At 34.0% G+C, this 20,893-nt stretch overlaps 4 protein-coding genes across 9 annotated transcripts; 1 reads left to right on the forward strand and 3 right to left on the reverse strand.

The window, feature by feature from the left end:
• Window positions 1-650: 650 nt before the first annotated feature.
• On the reverse strand, window positions 651-13,136 carry LOC105150353 (multicopper oxidase 3). The gene is made up of 10 exons (XM_011063370.2): window positions 13,046-13,136; window positions 12,647-12,755; window positions 11,241-11,343; window positions 10,579-10,789; window positions 9,643-9,818; window positions 9,234-9,411; window positions 2,217-2,612; window positions 1,686-1,907; window positions 1,254-1,472; window positions 651-1,137 (listed from the first exon to the last, which is right to left on the reverse strand). Exons 1-10 carry the CDS (start codon window positions 13,119-13,121, stop codon window positions 971-973), a joined length of 1,857 nt encoding a protein of 618 aa, XP_011061672.2. The 5' UTR covers window positions 13,122-13,136; the 3' UTR covers window positions 651-970.
• Window positions 4,452-9,227, reverse strand: LOC105150352 (uncharacterized). Its single transcript, XM_011063369.2, has 2 exons — window positions 7,211-9,227; window positions 4,452-5,453 (listed from the first exon to the last, which is right to left on the reverse strand). The coding sequence occupies exons 1-2, from the start codon at window positions 7,598-7,600 to the stop codon at window positions 5,031-5,033; spliced, it is 813 nt and encodes a 270-aa protein (XP_011061671.1). The 5' UTR covers window positions 7,601-9,227; the 3' UTR covers window positions 4,452-5,030.
• A 362-nt stretch (window positions 13,137-13,498) lies between the features above and the next one.
• Window positions 13,499-15,936, reverse strand: LOC105150350 (INO80 complex subunit B). 2 transcript variants are annotated; one of them, XM_087411520.1, is made up of 7 exons: window positions 15,683-15,936; window positions 15,516-15,605; window positions 15,224-15,389; window positions 14,725-14,905; window positions 14,326-14,559; window positions 14,058-14,230; window positions 13,499-13,978 (listed from the first exon to the last, which is right to left on the reverse strand). In XM_087411520.1, exons 2-7 carry the CDS (start codon window positions 15,559-15,561, stop codon window positions 13,846-13,848), a joined length of 933 nt encoding a protein of 310 aa, XP_087267646.1. In that variant the 5' UTR covers window positions 15,562-15,605; window positions 15,683-15,936; the 3' UTR covers window positions 13,499-13,845. The 2 variants fall into 2 exon arrangements, with proteins under 2 accessions (XP_087267646.1, XP_011061670.2); XM_011063368.2 differs by having other exon boundaries at window positions 15,699-15,935.
• A 564-nt stretch (window positions 15,937-16,500) lies between these two features.
• Window positions 16,501-20,837, forward strand: LOC105150349 (pre-mRNA-splicing factor 38B). Of its 5 annotated transcripts, XM_087411517.1 has the most exons (7): window positions 16,501-16,635; window positions 16,716-16,832; window positions 17,420-17,703; window positions 18,509-18,672; window positions 19,272-19,688; window positions 20,038-20,274; window positions 20,496-20,837. In XM_087411517.1, exons 2-7 carry the CDS (start codon window positions 16,802-16,804, stop codon window positions 20,566-20,568), a joined length of 1,206 nt encoding a protein of 401 aa, XP_087267643.1. In that variant the 5' UTR covers window positions 16,501-16,635; window positions 16,716-16,801; the 3' UTR covers window positions 20,569-20,837. The 5 variants fall into 5 exon arrangements, with proteins under 5 accessions (XP_087267643.1, XP_087267642.1, XP_087267645.1 ...); XM_087411516.1 differs by having other exon boundaries at window positions 16,503-16,832; XM_087411519.1 differs by having other exon boundaries at window positions 16,503-16,832; window positions 19,287-19,688.
• The last annotated feature ends 56 nt before the right edge of the window (window positions 20,838-20,893 follow it).

Below are 20,893 nucleotides of genomic sequence, written 5' to 3' on the forward strand. Positions count from 1 at the left end.
GTAATCATGCCATGACTTTATTAATTAGAGCCTATAACTTCCATATTAATAAATATTTCAATAATTTATTATTAAATTCGTGATTTATTAATTTTTTTTCTTTTACTGATTCGAATCTGTAATCTAGGATTAAAGTATACGTGTCCGTGATCGGTATTCATAGTCGGTTCTTATTTTAAGATCGTCTTAAGTAATGTTTTAATGCTAATATATGACCCTTTGATTGGCTTATAACATCTTAAGACTGCACTTAAGACAACCTCAAATATAAGAATTCGACTATGAATATCAGCTTATGAGGTGGAGTTTATGCTGAGAAAGACAAAAAAATTTTCTTAAGATTTCAAATTCGAATTTTTTTTGTCATTCTCGACATAAATTCGATTTTACACGTATTAATGCGTATACTTTAATCATGGAAAAGGATTTTCGAATCTGTAAAAGAAACAAAGTAATTGATATACAAAAACTATGTTGATTTAGTCGGTAATACAGACGGTTTTAAGATCCCCGTGATTATAAGCCAGTATTCACAGTCAATGCCGAAAAAAAGAAACAAGGATGCTGATGCCGTTTGATCCTACTGTATATGTACAGTATTTATTCTTATACTGTGAGCACATAATGATTTGAGCTAAAGATAGTACAAATAAAGGCTCAAAACTTTGGAAATTTTTATTATAAACTCCTTTTTGCTACCTAGAGTGACACGTGCGCAAAGAAAAATGATAATTATAATAAAACACTTGCGTCGATTGATAAAAATTAATAATAACTCGACATGTAACATTATTCTATGCATAATAAATAGGATATAGTACATTATTCTGTAATGACTATTATGACTCAACAATACTCGAAATATTTAACTATATTTCATGCCATGTATGTATATTGTTGCATAAACATATTATTATATATGTATATATAAATATTTACACACACACACACACATATATATTAAAGATATTCAGCTCTCAAAAATCAAATCTATGCCTTTGTTATTGCCGCAACTGGGAAAGTCGATCGGTACAAGCGGCAAGTTTCGCTGGAGACCTACTCTCATTAAGAATTGCATCCCAGACCCGAATAATGGAGGATATATAGCAGTACTTCTCGCTTCCCACAGCCAATATCCTGATAAGCAGTCACAGTTAAATCAAATTTACTGTGAACTATAGATAGAATATACACGCACACACGCGTGCACTCCTCCCCCCCCCTGCGACAAATATTTAACAAAATATTATTACCTAAATTATCGGTGTAAAAACGAAGAATGATATATCCTTTATTCGGTACGACAAAAGTATCTTTTTGCACTGGATTCACAAGATTTCGATGTATCTTTCCATTAAGATCCAAAGATATAATATCATCTTTGGTAAGAGGTTGCTCAAAACTTTCTCGGGCAACAACACTGGCATTGTAACCATGTAAATGAAACGTATAGGATGCATTGCCTCCAAAACCTGAGAAAGATACGATTTCTATATATATTAGTACTATATACTTACTATTAGTACTATATAGTAGTATATACTTTAATAATTTTTGAAACTGATAATTTTATACAATTTTTTACATTTATCGGACATGTATTTTGTACGGCACATTATATATTCTTTTATTAAAATAAAAAAACATCAACTACCTCAAGGATTGGGTTTATCCGCGGTAATTACCTTTATTTATTAATATAATTTCGATTGTTTTTCGAGATGGAACTTGGAGTAATTGCAAACACTCGCAAAATAACAGTGTATCGGCACATTCCTTAGAGCGTTTGTCGAGAGAACAAATCGATTTCTCCAAGGTATTTTCTGGTTGCGATAGTATCGGAGATGGCGGATATTTGAAAGACATGTCATTAATCTGCGGTATCCTTATCGCGCCTTTCTGTAAGCCTGAAATTTTTCCTTGATATATAATAATGAAAAAATATTATTATAGCTTTATATTGTAGAAAACAAATATGTTTCATTAAATATGCATGACATCAAATTGGCATCTATATATGATTGAACAATTGACATCTATATATGATTATATTTTTTAATTCTTCCTACTTTTATGAATTTTATCCCTCTTTTTGCACTTGATAATCTAAAATATCGTATCATTAGATGAGCAACCGTTTCATTTTTGGCAAATAAAAATGTTTTTTAATGATTAAAAGTAATTTTCAATGATAAATGATAAACGAATTTTCTTACTTAAGTACGCTGGATAATATCTCGATATATAAAAATTGTAGGAATTGTCTGTCATTTCATCTGTAAAAAATGAAAAAGTGTTTGCATCGAAAGGCACATAGATCGTTTCATCTGCTTTTTCCTCCAATTGCGATAATTTTGCATTCTTCAAATCCAAAGAACAAATGACATTTTTCAATATTCTATGACAGTGATGGCCATTTTCTGCGATTTTAAATGACTGTTCGTCAAAGTTATTATCGTTTGTAGTCCTTATCGTGTACGAATCAAAGGTGGCATTTTCGTAAAAAATATATGCTTCTTGATGTAAATTGCGACATTCCCGAAGACCCTGAATATCGAAGGCGTACTTGCCAATTGCCTGTTCAGCCATTAGAATACCATCGAGTCTCTCGCCTGAAAACAAATTCAATATTTAAGTAAATCATTAAATAATTTATACAATTCTCTGCATCTTATTTCACATGTTGATTCTTTCAAATAAACTATGTGATAATTTATCTACTGAATAAACAAAAGAATAAGAACATAAGAGAATAAGACAGTGAGCTAAAGTTTACCGAAAGGTGGAACAACTAGCTTTATTAATATTTCATCAAAAATAATCGACAACTTTTTCATAAAATTTTATTGATTATAAAATTTTATCAACGAAGTGATTAAAACAAGTTAAAATCAAAGGAATTACATTATTACAATCGTGACAATAACATTAATACATACAGTTATAGTTTTTATTGAACAAAAATGTACAAATCTCAACATATATATATATATACATATTTATATACACACATACACACATACACACATATATATATATATATATTATATATATATATATATATATATATATATGTATATAATATAAAGTTTATCCCAAAAATATATTGAAATAATTGCGGAGATTATGAAAGTTTATTTTTAAAGAAAAATAAAGGCTTGATCGTATCAACATATATTTAACTATAATATATTTAAAATTTCGCTAAGGACGAAGAATACTTAAATCAACTAACAATCAAACAACAATCACTAAATTTATAATATTGATGAAATATTTTCAAATTATAGATTATTTGACTTATTAGTACTTTTTTACTTTCTACTTTTTAGAACTGATATTCAAATGTTAACTTATTTGTGCTTCTTATTAACATTTCTGCTACAATATTAATTTTTAAAAAGTATTAACCAATAGATGCTACGTTCATTTATTTTCATTTGCTTCAGGCAAACATTTCAAGATTAATGGGGACATGTTTTTTGCGCTGAATACTGAGACTTTATATACTTTAAATAATAGAACGTCGACACGAGTAAATCGATATAAATATTATAATGTATGTTTAATTCACTAGTATAATAATTCATTTCTCTATTGATGTAAGACTGACAATTGTATCGAAGAGGGAAATCATATATCGTGTTACAAGTTAATACAAATTTGTAATCGTTATCCCGCTATTAAATCGATTCTGTTATTCTAGATACTTAAAATCTTAGTGCTAAGAAAGAGTAAAGGATCTTAGCAGATTGGCTGACTTATAATCTTATAAGACAATGTCTTATGACCTAAGTCTTTTGTCTTTAGTAACACATAATAACTGTCTTGTGACTCAAATCTTAAAGGTGTGTACATATACATACGAGATATCACACCTTGGACTTGAATCACAAGAGAGTTATTGTGCGTTACTAAAGACAAAAGACTTGGGTCATAAAATATTGTCTTAAGATTATAAGTCAGCCATTCTGCAAAGGCCCTAACTATATTTACTGATCTACATCGAATTATCGACGATTAGTATTGCGCTTTAGAAAATTAAACGAGTGACGCTCTTTTGTGTGTGTGTGTGTGTGTGTGTGTGTGTGTGTGTGTGAGAGAGAGAGACATGCATTCGTATGTAATATTATTCTGATGGTGATTACAAACAAAAAAATATCTCGTATTCATTCATACTCATTGTAACCGGCAATTTATCAAAAAGGAAGAGATTCTTATCCTGCTGGATTACATGTATTTCTTTTGCTGCGTTCAAAAGCATGTAAAAAATAAAGATAGAAAGTTAAATTAGTCAACAAACAATGCAATTTGTTTAAATAAGAATGATAAACGAGGAAAAAATGTAATATATCGACATTTTTCATATTGATAGTTTTTCTGGAACGTAGAAATAAATACAAATACAATAAACACTGATGTTGCTTAGCTTGGAAAATAAACAATCAGTATTTGATATTAACAAATTTGTTTAATCACTTGGAAAAATTATCTATTATACAGTCTTGATCATCGATTCAGTCTTTAGAAGCATCCGGGTTGTAAAAAGATGCGGACGGCGATCATCATGCCATGCTGGCATTCGTTTTAATATTGCACACTTGTTACCGTATCTTCTAATCCTCTAAGTCATAATAATTTAAATTGTTTTATTTGTCCAAAAATTAAACGTTATAAACAAATGGAAGCTGTATGAATATTTATTTCATTGCGGCACTCTATTCGAAACGCATGCTCGATCGATGGATAATGGATAGAATATAGTTTCTTCTGTCGAATAATTTTCATTGTTTTATTTGCGGCGAGTCTTTCTTTTGTCACAGTCCTATTATAGTCATTCCAAAATCTCGGTTTAAAGCGAATTACAGCTCGTTAGAAACTTGTTATAGCAAAAGTTCGAACGAATCGGCGTCGTAAATTGAGATCGATGTAAATTGAGCGATGATGCGCCATGAATGTGAATCGCAATTGTGTTTTCCATGTTGATTATTCCACATTGATATTCGTACTGGTACTAATGAACTTGCTCATTAGCGACGCGTTTGCGCATAGATCCCGATCTCCGCTTCGAAGAGGATCTGGTTGATCCTGAGTTTAGCGACCGATCTCGAGTAAGAATCGGGGATCTCGGCGAGCTGCACAGCAATACTCTCGCCAAACTTGGAGAACTCTTCCTTGGTCTTTTTTCGTTCTTTCTCATCCGGTGAGCGAAGCTCGAGTTTCATCTGTTCGGACTCATCAAGACCGTTCTGGCTTGGCAAAGAACCATTGTATAACTCCATTGCCTTCATACTGGACGACGAGGACTCTTCGGCATCTTCGCTGAATGAGGCGTTGAAGGAACCGGTACCAGAGCCGTTTGTCTCCTCGTTGCTATCCATGAATGTTATACTTTCTGGATCGATGTTGCTCACAATATATTCTTCTTGTAGTTTCGGTTCCTCTTCAACTTTCTGCGAAAAGGGATCAGGAATTTTACCGCGCTCTGACGTAAGAGCAGAATTAGAAAGGATTTCCTCTTTCTGTCAGTCTCGTAATTATTTTGTTTAATATACAAATGAATTACGAGCATTCAATCGTATCACGTTCGCACGACTCGATCCTAATCTCACGCTCTGATCTCCGAGAAAGGCTTGCGTCGAACCTTTCACGCGTATTGATTTTCTTTCATGAAACTTGGAAATTGCATCACTATTACTATAATAAGTATACCATTGCAGTGTAAATTGTACAAAGTATTTATAAAAGTGCTCGTTAAAAAACGATAGTGATTTTTTAATACTGAGTGGAAAAATTATTTAAAATATCTGACCTTATGCAGTGAGTCAATATTGGCCCACTTGTGTATAATCATCGCTCTCGTGCACGCAACGAAATTCAACGATATTAATTAACGACAAACGAATTATTCAAAGCGGGGGAGGGGGGAGGGGACATGGATTGAGATGCAGGATCTTTGTCTTTACTCGAATTTTCGAGAAGCAGACACATCGCCATACATCGCCACGCGTCGCCACGGGCCAATGAAATGCTTATCTCGACCAGCGACGCGTCGCGCTACTCGTTGGGATCCAAATTTCGTCGTTATTCGCCTCTGTTTGCGAATCACGATATTTATACAGAGTGTCCCGAAAGCTTTTATATAGATAGAGTGGACTAAACTGAGTCGAAAAGTCCTCTACCATTTTGTAATTTTCGCAATAGTTAACAAGATATTAATTACTAAACATTGCCAAATATTGGTCTTGAATAATTTTTTACTCAATTTTACAGAAAAACTGCAAGAGACAAAAATCATTCATTTTCTTCTTATAGAACTCTAAGAATTTTTTCAGAATTTTTTATCAACTTTTTAGTATTTTCTTATTTTTACCAACATGAGAAAATATGGTATTAAAAAATTCTGGAAAAATTGTGAAAAAATTCTCAGAACTTTACAAGAAGAAAATAAATGATTTTTGTCTCTTGCAGCTTTTCTATAAAGTTGATAACATTTGAATACAAAATTATTCAAGACTAATATTTGGTAATTTTTATAGTAATTAATATCTTGTTAACTATTGCGAAAATTGCAAAATAGTAGAGGACTTTTCGACTCAGTTTAGTCGCTCTATCTACACAAAAGCGATTGGCAAAAACTTTCGGGACACCTTGTATATCTACGTACTATACTTATAGAACTGTAGGATATAGGAGATGTAATCTTTTTTATATATAACAAACGAAGCACAATTATAACCGAGATTATTTCTCAAGACACATTTTTTAATGATGCAGATAATATCTTTAAACAGTCATTTTAATCATCTTGTAAAATTACACTTGAAAAAATTAGCTAGTCAACTCGACACAATATTTTCTTTTATGTTTACCTTTTTTTTATGTTTACCTTTCTTTTATGTTTCCATTTCATCGTTTGTTTTATTACTTATTAGACAAATTATTTGCGAGATCATATATTTTAGTAATATAATAGGTATATTTTCGTATTTTATTAAAAATGAAACAAAAAGAATACTTGAAATTTCTACTCAACAGTCGGAAGAAACTCGATAGGTTTTCATTATTCGCTATCCCGCGTAATATGATTTAACAGGAAGGAGCCACAACAAGAACAATATACCGAGCGAATTTCCTTTATCGTTATTGTTAGAAATCTCGAGAGATTTGAAATGATTTGGGCCATTTTAGGAAATAAGTATTCCTCTACCTTCTTCCGCTTGCTGTATCTACGCGTGCCAAATTGTAAGAATTGCATGGCTTTGAAGGCGAACCACTTGGAAACATATACGTCGTCTGGACCGGTAGCAGCATCGCGACTGTTCTGTATCTTGTGTATTTCCCGAGAATACTGGCACTTGAGATTAGTGATCTTCTTCTCAATCTCGAGAGTGTTGCAGCAGAGAATCTCGGCAAGCTCTTGTATAGCTCGTTTGCGCTTCGCCCGGTCGCGATAGCCTCGGGCATTCCAATCCCAGAGAACACGTCGTTGTTGATACTCGCGTAGCAACTCCAGAGTTTTATCGCGAGTCCACTCCATGCCAATGCTGCGCGTCTCGCTATTGGTTAAACCATCCCAAAGCCTGTGCTGGCTGTACATGTAAAAGACGGAAGATATAATGTGTCGGTGCGACAACGTAGAAGAAAATTTCCTTGGAGATGTCACATCGCGCGCGCGAACAAGCGAGCGAGCGGTTTAGCGATGTAGTCCAAGTCAGTCCAAGTGGCAGACGACACGGTTGCCTCCTGTACTCCTGTCGTTGTCGTCTGCTAATAAATCACGGACCGGAACGTCAGTAAGCCGTAGTCGCGAAACAAGCACGCGTTTTAATGATTTTTGCACGAAGCTCGCGCGCTTCACTACCTTCCTTTCTTTATTTCTTTTTGCGGAGAACCCTGGCGGGAGCACGAAGACGGCCGAGTCTGCGCGAACGTTTAGCTTTCCTGCCATGCTTCGTACGTCTCACTCTCGCCGTCCATGTCGTTATTCGAGCCTGTTAATGTCGTTAAGAGAGAGAGAGAGAGAGAGAAAGGGGGAGGGGGGAGAATTTCCCTCTTTCGCTATTGCCGATGCCACCACCGCTGTAGTCCTGCTGATACTATCAATGTGCTTTCTTCCTTTCTTCCTTGTTGCTTTGTAAAGTTTCAAGCGCAGAATCGCGTTGAAGTCAAATCAAGTATAACACGTTCTGATCTCTAACTATTATTGAATATTATATTCCATGTCTCGTAGTATCCATTTTTCCAAATGTTCATTGTCGAGACATTCTTTTTCATCATTCATCTTTTTATCACTGACCATGAATAAATTAAATCCGCACGTTTACGAGATTTCAATGAAGGCCTTGTATCTACAATTTAAAGAAAAGTGCTTCCTCGTACGTACGAATCTAAAACAACTCTCTCATCTCTCCTATGAATTCCCCATCCGATTATCGGTATCTTTCTTGGAGTAGATATGTAAAACGCGAGAGTAGTTACGTTGAAGTATATGTGAAAGATCGATCGAAATCCATTTCTTCCTCTCATGCACGAGATACTTCTTGCTTTAAGACGCCGAAGTATCTTCCATCATATTTGTAAAATCATCATTTTGATTCTAGTTGATAAATAAAGTTTGATAATAAATAAAGATACGTTGCACTAATTTTTAAATGCGAATGCTATTAAGTCGTCACTTCGTCTTATTTATTAGTTGCAATCAATCTTTATTACGAAATGTTTACGCATAATTAAATATAATGGACGGATATTATATTTTTATACGTCTTAATCACCTCACTCGATTCTATTTTCAAAAGACTTTAATATCAGACAATATTACAGAATAAAGCTCTAACGATTGGCCTGGTTTATATCTTAGGATCTAGCGCAATAAATATTTTTTGTGCACGTGCAATATATACATAATATACGTGCGTTAGATGATTTCTTTTTTGTCTCTCACTGTTCCATTGAAAAATAATTCCAAATTTAATGAATCAAGATGCAATTTCGCTGTTTGCACCCTTTTTCCTCTCTTAAGTATATCAAAGATATGTGTACGTAAACTCGTGTATAAATATACTTATGTACAATTACATAATATGCAAATATGTTTATACAACACAAATAAGATTTAAACCATTGCAGTAAAAAATTGATTAGATTCAATTGTGTGTAGCATTAATAAAAAAAGACTGTGTGAATACAAGGATGGGATAGAATAATCCGTGAATTGAAATAAAACGTACCTGGGAATAAAACGACATGCGTGCCTGTCATCGATTGTACAGGGTTGCCATCAGCAGCAAGTATTTGAAGTGAATGTCCATGGATGGATAATAAAATGGGACAATCGTGAGCATTTGCGTTAATGAAGCGTAATAAATAGCGGAATCCATGCTTTACTCGCACAACCACTTGCTGCGCCTATAAAAATGTTAAATATTCCTTAGGTCGTCGTCGACGTATCCAAAGTATCTATGCTGTATCTATGCCGCAATTGGCAATTATATTCGCATCGCCCAACTCGATAATCTCGATCCCAGATCCCGCAGTCTTGAACCTGGACTACCTGGAGTTGGAACGAGTGAATGTTTGTGGAGAGGTAATGGACTGGGAGATACGGATTATATTCAAGGAAGAATTCATGGCGTATACCTGGCCATTTACAAGAAGCTCGTCCGGCGTAGGTGGCGAAAGGCTCGCATGTCGGAGTCGTGTCAGCGGAACCGACGACCTTGATGACAAGACGAGCGTCCTTTCTAGACTGAGATCCTTGTCCCGTAGTCCTCGAACTACCAACGACCCGTACACCCCGTCGCCTTGCTGCGAGACTAATGGACCCTTTTATTTCTCTTTTCTTTTTGGAATTACCGCGACTGCTACGCTACGGTTTTACGCGATTCGTGCCTCGCCCTCGCCTCGGTTAGGCTCGGCAGGCACCGAGACACGCCTTCGTCAGCTTCGTCTTTCGTTTCGAGTCGAGAATATCGAGTCCTGTCGAGATCCTTTGAATCGCGGAAGCGCGAATGGCGCACACAATTGATATTTTTCTTCTCCAATTAGAAAGATGCTTCGCGGCGCGTATATCATATCTAATTGAACAAATTTTTCGATAAATTCAAGAAGGACGTAATTTTTATTCGCGCAGCGAAAGAAGCAGCGAGATACGCGACGATTGAGGCGATTCCTGCTCTTTCGGGATACCGCGAACTCGTTATTGATCTTGCTTTTCTTGATGCGCGAGCGCCGCAAGGATAGATGTATTGTGTTACGTTCTATGGCGTAGACCGGAGTAGACCGGAGTCACCGGAGTCACCGGAGTCACCAAAATCCGGACGAGTCGACTCGAGCGTGTAAACTCGTGACAGGACAATCGCGATCCGCACAATTTTTCTTCCAATTTTTAATTCTCCTTTACGCCGACGCTCGCACGTTGAAGTAGATAGAGGTTAAACAGAAATAAGAAAAAAAAAACCTGGAAATTCGCGAAAAAAGAATCGCAACGTAATAAAATCATTTAAGTTCGTTAAAAGCTGCGATTGAAAAGATAGGGAAAATATTAGGAAATTACGGTAATAAACATATATCTACCTGAATGAGCGTGATAAAAGTACGTCCCCGTACTTTCGGGTATTATCTTGTAACGAAAGCCACCGAAGGGTAAGATAGAGCACTGCGTTATCATAGGTACCCCGTCCATGTAATTGGAATCCTTTTGCCGGATTCCATGCCAATGAAAAGCCAATTCGTCACTTCCCAACTTGTTATAAACGAGAACCTCTATCGTATCGCCGAGACAAATCTATCATAAAAATATATTCTGTTATAAATGTCTCTAATCGCTATATATAATTGTCAATGTCGACAATTGTCGCTCGTCTCTCGTCATGAAAAGAATCGAGCGCGCGAAAAAAGTTTAATTTTTAAGGGTCCATTTTCTCTGACTGGACACTGGACTAAAATATACTTTTGGAACTTGAAGAGAGTTCTAGTGCAGGAACAGAAAATAGACTATTTATATCAATTCGGATATAGTCGTAATCAGGCTTATAATAACACGGAGAGTTAAATCGATTAAACCATTAAATCTATCTTCGCGCGATATGTTCACATACGTTAAAAAGTATAATTTATAATTAGATTTGTCAAAATTCGTTTTGCTTTATAAAAGCGTGAGTAATATTATTTAATGCTATAACGTTGAGAGAAAAAAAATATTTTCTATAAATATATTTTTTAGTGAGTATACTCACTTGTATAGCCGGTCCTGGACTTTTCCCGTTAATCGCCAAAAAGCTCTTTATTGATGGCACGGTAATATTTTCGTCGCTGCTCTCGGATTTGTTGTAGAAACTGCTAATTTTATTAATAATAATAACATTTTAATGATGATACGTCAGTATTAATAGGAGTAAAAAGTTTCGTAATATATTTAAATTTAGTTAAATTGTTATTTTTGTTGCGTTTAAAATTTAGAAAATGCAGCGAATAAATAAGTCGAGAGCGAATTTTGTCAAAGGTTTCCAATATGTATTTTATATATATATATATATATATATATATATATTTTTTTTTCGCAATATCTGTATTAATATATTTTCACGATATTACAGTTATATGTGTGTTGAAAGACGTGAGGAGAAAGTAAAGGAAGTGAAATGTCAGCTTTTTCATATATTAATACTATATATAAAATAAAATCGCACATTTTCTCCGACAAGTAAAACATCAGTAGCATCGATACAATATCAGTGAATCTAGATAATTCTTACTTGACAAAACTCGATTACATGTGTAAATTACTAAATTAAATCAATAACAGATCCATACATTCGATATAAATGAAACTCACCATTTTCAAATTCGCAAATAGCGGCTCTTATTCTTGATTAATAACCGTTTTATCTATGTAATAAAAACAATCGAAAGAAACGGGCCCCGAATTGTTAAGATTGAAGGATTTTACTCGATAAGATGTACGTTTCACAACGTGGAAAAGAAGCACGGAGAAACGGTGCAAGCGTGTCACACAAAGTTTACGCCAAGCATCTGTATTATCAGCCATTATACACTTCCGCCGAGTCCGAGTCACAGTTTGTGTATGATGTGTATGTATAGGTATCTATAGTGTACGTATATGTGCAGCAGATTATGCACAATGTTCAGCAATGTTGGTCGATTCAGGATAGTATTTGTTACCTGAATACGCCACAATCATGAATTAACCGTTAAAATATCGCATACCAATCCGTGACCGCAAATCATTACATTTGCACCCTACAGTTTTCGGAAGAGAAAATATCACTGGGGAATATCTCCTTTTCTCTCTCTCCCTCTCTCACACGTTATTCTTCTCATTTTTTTTTATAGCACGCATTTTTAATTAACGTATCACGTCTTAGACAACAAAGTGTCTAAAATCAGGTCATAAAACGTTTATTGCATCTAAAAGATGACTTAAAGACGTCATGTCACAATTTTAGACTTTGTTGTTGTTTGGGGTGTTATTAGATTATTTTATCAAGTCTCTAAAGTTTTTTTTTACAAGGCTTACAATCCTTTTCTCGCGCATGTACGTTACAACAGTAATATATCTGCTAATTTATAAATCAATTAATATTATTTTATAAAAAAAGAAAAACTTATAATGTTGTCTCACCTTGTTGTGACGTGCGATTCCATGATAAAGAAACGATAGACGCATGTTTTTTTTGAAGATGATTTGTCGGAGCAAGGACGCACACATTCGTGATAATTATCTATTTTTTCTTTTAATGAGAAATTAAAAATTGTGTTTAATCTTCATAAGCGAAATATTGCACATTTTTATATTAAATAATTTTATAAAAATATCATTAATCACAAATAATCGATATGCATCGTTAATAATCACCATGTTAATTTCATTAAACACACAATCTTGCATAAGGGAACAATGACACATAAACCAAGAAATTTTTTGTGTTTTTCTTCAAAACGAGATACAATGTGCTTTTAGAGAACAAAATCAGAGAATAAATATTTTAAATATTTTTTGACAGCAAAGGATTATACTCACCAAATGTTTCGAGACATAAAGTCGAAATTGAAAAAAAAACAAGCGTTAAAACTATGCAATAACGAAGGCACGACATGGTGGCCCAGAATATCTGGGTTGAGACAGAGTATGTACACGTACATAAGTTTGAGCGATCCTGCATGAATCTAAGTTGACGACCGACTCGACGAGTGAACGCTTCGCGAACGGCTTCCTACTTGAGGAAGTGGGTGAAAGCTACGCTACAAAGTAGTACAATTCGGAAGATTGCCTCTTACTTCTCTTTTCACAGATACATTCGTATAAACAATTTTATTCCATTTATATCATTTAATAAATATCAGTTAGTACTTTGGTAATAGAAAGAGGGGAAAGAGATTATGTTCTTTTCTGTTTCTTTTTTCACAGAAAATGAAAAAGTTGATGGTTAATATAAATAGATAAATAGGTTTATATGTATTCACATATATAAACTTGTATAATATGTATATACGCTATATTTAATTAATACTTTTATGACTTATATTATTTTATATAAGCAGCATACAGATATGTGTGTTCTCATATATGGATGCCTTCCAAGAAGAGATACATATGACACAATGTGACAGTGCATCATAATTTTTGTTGTTCGCTAATGTTAAACAAGGATAATCACTGTATTGTACTGAGTCACTTGTTGGAAGGTATGCTCTATATGTGTATATGTGTGCACGCGCGCGTGCACACATACATACATATATATATATATATATATATATATATATATATATATATACTAAAATTTATGGGAAAAAGTTTGTATTATTTGTACATCTAGTTCACCTAGTTAAAAGGAGATTGGCTTTGTAACACTTTAAACTGCACAATGGTATTCCGGTTTTCGAACATGAATATCTTTTAGGATTTTTACATTGCTTTACCCCGCAAAGGATTTGTTTTGGTGGACTTTTCCTAAAATATTGAATTAAAGATAAATAAATGTTACGTTCTAAATGTCAATATAGAAAATGATAATAACAATAATTCATACTCTTTGGCAGAAGAAAGTGGAAAATTTTCACCAGGAGGTAAAGATATAGAACTTCCTTCAATCGTTAAGCGATATGTCACTAATGGTACTTGTCGTTTAGATAATCTTCCCTTACTAATAACTTTAGATGCTTTAGATTCTTGCTTTTTAAGCAACCTTTCCATTGTCTTTTTCTATAAAAATAATTCAAAAAGGTTCTCATTTCATACAATTTATCCATTATTAAATATAATGTTGTTATCAGAGAAAGCTTTTTGTTATTCACTACCTTATCTTTTTCTCTCTTTTCATCAGCAAGTTGTTTCCGTTTCTGAGACTTTAGAGCAGCCTTCTGTATAGCTTCGGCAGTCATGACTTTTTCTTTGTAACCAGTAGGTAACGACATGAGTTGTTCAACACCTGGATTTGGCTCTGTATCAGTCTTTCTTTCAAACATTGCTCTTTGTCGTGCTGTCATTAACTTTGGATCTTTTGGCTTAATTTTCTTCAATTCGTCATCAACCTAGAATAAAATGCAATAAAACGCAAGTCTCTCTCTCCCTCTCTCCCTCTCTCATTATCTTATTAGAGTTATCATTGAGCATGATCAGTATAAAGATGTGGGAATACTAAATGTCATACAATTGTTTTTGCCTTACTACAATAAACAGAAAAGAAGAAAAAATACCTCTTCCAGTTTACCAGATTCAATAGCGTCAAGCCATCTTTCTTCTTCGCTGCTAGTTCCACTATCTTTACCTTTGTTACTTTTTGGAATTTTTTTTTTTGCAGTTGCTTTTGGAGAAGGCGTATTTATTGCAGCTGTATTCAAACCACATGTTTTTAATATTTTTTCACGTTTATCCAAACTAGAAAATATTATAAATTATTGCACATGTATGTATCATGCATATATATGATTTACAGGAATATTCTTGAAATTAAATGTGATGTATTGCTACAAGAAAATTAATGAAAATCATTTTTTTCTTAGCAAAAGATATTGATAAAGGCCATTACTTATTCAAACTTGACATGATACATATTTTAATTAATTTTGAAAATGAAACTCTTAAATAGAAATTAGCTGAAAGATGTAATTTTATATGATTAATTCCTTTGGCTTTCTGAAATACAATGCACAAAAAAAAAGGTATAAGAAAATAAACACCGTATAATGTACATACCTCCGTTCATCTTCTTTTTTCATTTTTATTCGAAAGCTTTTCTTTCGATCAGCATCGGTTGAGATTTCTACAAAGGTATCGCTGTCATCGTGAATGAGTTTTTTTTTCTTGTGCTTTTTATGTTTATGTTTTTTATGTCTTTTCTGCGGCGAGACATCATTTGTATCTAACAAAAAATTCAATTAACATTATGAATCTTAACGTAAATTATTATGTTATACATTATTGTATAACATATATTGTTACATATGCATACAAAATTGATATAAATATATTGAATATATACAATTACCTAAATTGATCTCCTCTTCCGTACTTACATCTCTCGGCTTACCCATTAGATCAAAAACAGCGCTTTATCCGTCACACACCAAGATTGAAACTGCGTAAGGATAAATATATAGACCTGTTCACTCTGATTTGGAAAATTAGAAAATGTATGTATTATATATCATGTACTCGTGAATATAAATACCAAAATGATAATTAAAGATGCGTAGAAGAGAGGTAACTGTGTTAAAACTATTTCGATATTTTCTGATATTTTTTAAGGTTAAGAAATTTCACTACGTCATAGGCAGTATTCCAAAATTCACTGCCACTGCTGAAAATCTATAGTTTATGTTACGTGTATTATACATTTTCAGCACTAGCAGTGAATTTTGGAACACAGCCATAATTGTACTGCACCAGTCAAAATGGTCTGTTCTACTTATTTACACTTTTTACACTTAAAATGAGAGATTTATACAATATTTAGATTTATATTGGGTCATCTAAAAAGTATCCACAGTTTTTGTCACTAGATGTGTGTTGATGGTCATATATCTAGTGACAAAGTACCGCGGATACTTTTTAAATGACCCATATTTTGTCCGGAGAGATCTACAATATTTGCTTACAACGTTTAGCCTTAAGCCATAAGGAATGGACGAATCACAATCACTTATTCTCCTCGCATTCGACTTGGTAGACTTGTAGTTGATCAATTTCTTACGGCTTAAAACTTAAAACACTTATTGTAGATCCGGACTTAGTAACCATCAGGGAAAAATCTGAGAGAGGACATGAGGCCTTTTTTCTGTAACCGCAAAATGCCTATCGTCCTCTGAAAAAGTGGATGTAAACTACAGAGCAATATTCATTTTTATCATAAAAATGGTTATTGTTATGCAGTTTACATCCATTTCTTTAGAGGGCGGTAGTGTGTGTGGAGGAAGAAAAAAAGCCTTCATGTCCTTTCTCAGATTTTTCTTTGATTTCCACTTTCATCATGATATTGCGCGTGCGCAATACAAAACCGGATGTGTATGTTTGTCCATCATACGTAATAGGGTGCTACTACAGTTTCTCTCGTTTTTTTTTGGCACGTTCCATCGCGCTTTGTAGATAAGACTGATGAGAGTTACAGCGTTGGTTTCTGCAATATTCTGAGAATTTATTGCATTGAAAATTTCTCGCATGAGTTCATTCGATTCGAATTAATTTGCAGCTGAACCGTGAGCGGATTCGTTTGTTTGTCCTTGACGCGACCGATGTGGAGACTCCACGCGAGTCTGCTCGATAAATTGTTCAAAGATGCAAATGCAGGAAACTGAAGGCGCGGATGGTGAGTAAATACGCTTTCTGAACTAGAAAAGATACTTTGTTATAATTTCTCAAGTTTTCTGTCATTCATAAGATGGCTGTTTTCTTATTCCTCGTATAATAACGGACATAACCTTGACTCGTTTATCTGATTGATTCTTGTGTTCTTTACTATATTATTCCGAGATTAATCCCAACCCTTAATTATTTATCGATAATAGATTTCTTGAGATTTCACGTTACTCGAAATCCCCAAAATTTTTTACACTTCGAACAAAATAAATATATTCGGGTGTTGGAAAAAGAGAGGTTGTTAAGAGAGTGCAAAAAGTGCAAGCAATGCCAACAGACGTAATGTTTGATTTACTTACTTTCATTTGCAAACTCTTGATCTGCTCGGAAAGATACGCATAGAACGAAATGAGAAATGCATTAAATATCGTTATTAATTTTCTAAAATTTTCTGTCTTGTAGAACCATCTTTCTCACAATCTTTTGGCATTTGTAGTTATTGATTTTCTGCGTGTATACACAACATTTTAATATTCTATCAATATGAATATTGATTATTGTATTGCACTGAAATATGCTGAGTCTTTCTTCTCTCAGGATCTCCATGGAATAACTCCAGTGGCTGCGATGAGGAGCGTAGGCTGGCTCCGAAGGAGGGTAAAAAGTCAAATGTGTTACCACTATGGGGCAACGAGAGGACTATGAATTTAAATCCTTTGATTCTTACCAACATACAGTCGTCGCATTATTTTAAGGTGAATCTGTATGAACTCAAGACCTATCATGAGGTGATTGATGAGATCTATTATAAGGTCTCTCACTTAGAACCATGGGAAAAAGGCAGCAGAAAGACTGCGGGCCAAACTGGCATGTGTGGAGGCGTGAGTATGTTTTCTCAACAACATCGGATTTTTCCTTTTTATCTTTATCTTTATTATTTAATTATTAATGCATTTGTTGAAAATCTAAGGCTTATGAAACATGTTGCACAAATATATTCGCTTGTACAGAAAACTGATTATATTGCACTAGCCAGTGACCTATGGGCAAATTATCAAATGAAAGTAGTAAGATGATTTGAATGTAGCAATATATATATATATATATATATATATATATATATATATATATATATCATTATAATGCAACATCAGTTATTCTAGGATAGTTTTTGAAATTTAAGCACAGTTGGAATCCATCTCTTTTCGTGCGCGCTCTCTCTTTCGTTCAATACAATTGTTAAATTATTTAAATGTTTAGCTACACTTGATCTGTTTAAGAAACAAATTATTAATAATCATTGATAATTAAAACAATTATCAGATAAAATTATGTGAAGTAATGATATGCAATAGAGATGGAGTTCTCAATGTTTGTTACAAGATGGAACAAAAGCACAGTATAGTAAAACAGAATCATTTAATTCTGTTAAAATGAGCTGTAAATTGAGCTTTTTGACAACGAAAAGTTTCGATGAATGCAGTAAACGTTTTCATAAAAAGTCGCAAAGTTTGTTACATGTACGATGGTAGTATTGCCAATGCTCGAACAATTAAACGCCTTGGTACTATTGCCAGAAGCAAAGTGTTAACCGCACCACTTAATTACAGAGTAGCATGTATTCGGTTCATATATTGTACGGTAACACGAATGTGACTTAACTGACTGAGGGGGGTGTAAATTTAGCGGTTCATGCAGGTACGAGGCGTGGGAGCTGGCGGAATTGTTTCCACGGCATATTGTCTATTATACAAACTCTTCACGCTGAGGCTAACTAGAAAGCAGTTGAATGGGCTTATTAATCATCCGGACTCACCCTACATACGTGCTCTAGGATTTATGTACATTAGGTGAGTTTTATCTAATACATTTTATGGTGTCAATGTATGTAATTAGATATATTAAATGTATACAATAATTTCATCGCAGATATTTTTTAGGATATATATATATATATATATATATATATATATATATACATATATATAATTTTTTTAATAAAAAAAGTATATTCAGATTAAAAACTTATTAAAAGTGCATTTATTTTGAAAATTAATTATATTTGTACTTGCTCGTTCATTGTATTTTATATTTCAGTTTTGTCATAATACGTTATTATATAACGTATAATTGAAAACTTAAGAATAAAATATCAATTGTAAATAATATCAATCAATTAATTTTTTAATTTGTGATTATCTGTGATTAATTGTGTGTGTGTGTGTGTGTGTGTGTGTGTGTATGTATGTATGCACGCACGCATATCTACACACATGTATATATACACGCATGACAGTTGAAGCGGTAAATTTGCTTGGTTTAACATGAGTATACTAATCAAGGTTGCTGCGAGTAGACACTTGAATAGGTCCTTCCAGACCCTGTAGGCTAGACGTCTAACAGTTCAAGTCAAGCTATAAATTGGTTACGATTATGATTATATATACAGTACGGTTACAATTAGATATACACAGCCACCAGCAGACTTGTTCAGCTGGTACAACGATTATCTGGAGGATGAAGAGGAACTAGATGTGAAGGCGGGTGGCGGGCAAGTGATGAAAATGGGCGACATTCTCAAACAATTCCTTACCAAACTCGAATGGTTCTCTACATTGTTTCCACGGATACCAGTACCAATCCAAAAAGATTTGGAGTTGCGATTAGCCGAGCGTTTTCCGCAACAGCAGGTGAATGCACGAAACGCTAAGCCGCCAATCACTCTCAATAGCCATGGCAAGTATGGCAACAAGGATGGTCGTAAGGACAACGGTAATTTGACATCGCGCAATCAGCAACCCCGTCATATCCCCGATAACGAGACTCAGTGGGGTGAAGCCGAGCGTATGAGCCAGTGGCGTGCCAGGTGCGTCCACGTGGTATGAATACAACGATCACGTTATTAATACTTGAATAAAACATATGTAGAGATCACACACATTTCAAAGATAATTTTTGAAATTTAAACATTTGTTGTTTATGTACTTCGAGACGTAGAAACTAAATCTGATAAAAAGTTGATATTTTCGTGTTTTGTCTTGAAAGACACGACGATAGACTTACCTAAAAAATTATTCTCTTTAATGTACATAGTTGTTGATGTAACAACGAGATAAATATTAATAACTTTTTTCGATCGAGCTTAGATCGAATTTTACAATCAACCAATCGGGACAACCAATGTCATACTTCCGTTCGTATGTGTCTCTTTACAGAACTGATGAGGATCGTAAGGACAAAAATAGAGAGCGTGATCGCGATCGCGAGAGGTTGCGGGAGCGTGATAGAGAAAGAGCTCGCGAACGGGATCGTGAAAGAGACAGGTATAACAGAAGATCGAACAGTCGTGACAGAAATAGAAGACAGAAGGATTATAGAAGTCATAGCAAAGACAGATCATATAGAGATCGAAGCAGGGATCGCCATCGCGACAGAGACCGACATCGGGATAGGTAAGGACAGAAGCAAGAATAGAGATTTTTTTTTAATGAACAGATGTCGTATAGTCATTATATATGTATAATTTTATATTTGCATTGTAGAATTTTATAAGAATTTTATAGAATTTTATTTGTGTCAAATGGTGTTTTATGTATAGAACATATAATTTATCTTAAATTGCTTGCATTTACAATTTTTCATGTATGTTAAAAAAAAATAATTTTGATTTTAGGAGAGGCTCGCCGTATGATTATGCTACAGAATTGGCACGCGAACGCGAAAGGCAACGAAGGGAACGAGAATGAGAAACGAATACGATTACACATTGTGTACATATTTAATTCTTTCTACGAACTATGTAACGAGCGTTAAGAAGAAAAAATTGACAGTAGCTACCGAGCCAAGTCATCATTACCACCACTGCAATCACGATCTCTATCATCAACGTCTGCACTACTTATGTGCGTCACAGAAGAATGTGTTTTCCAAGCGAAATATCTATAAATAAGTCTAAGTTTAACTCTATATTCACATATAGTTTACATGTTTTTATAAAATAAATTCGTCACTATCACTACTGTTTTTCATTGTGTATCCCATAATATTTTTGCATCACATTTTTGTCACTTC

Source organism: Acromyrmex echinatior, chromosome 11 (genome assembly GCF_024713525.1).
Source record: "Acromyrmex echinatior isolate Ae372 chromosome 11, ASM2471352v2, whole genome shotgun sequence".
Classification (NCBI taxonomy): domain Eukaryota; kingdom Metazoa; phylum Arthropoda; class Insecta; order Hymenoptera; family Formicidae; genus Acromyrmex; species Acromyrmex echinatior.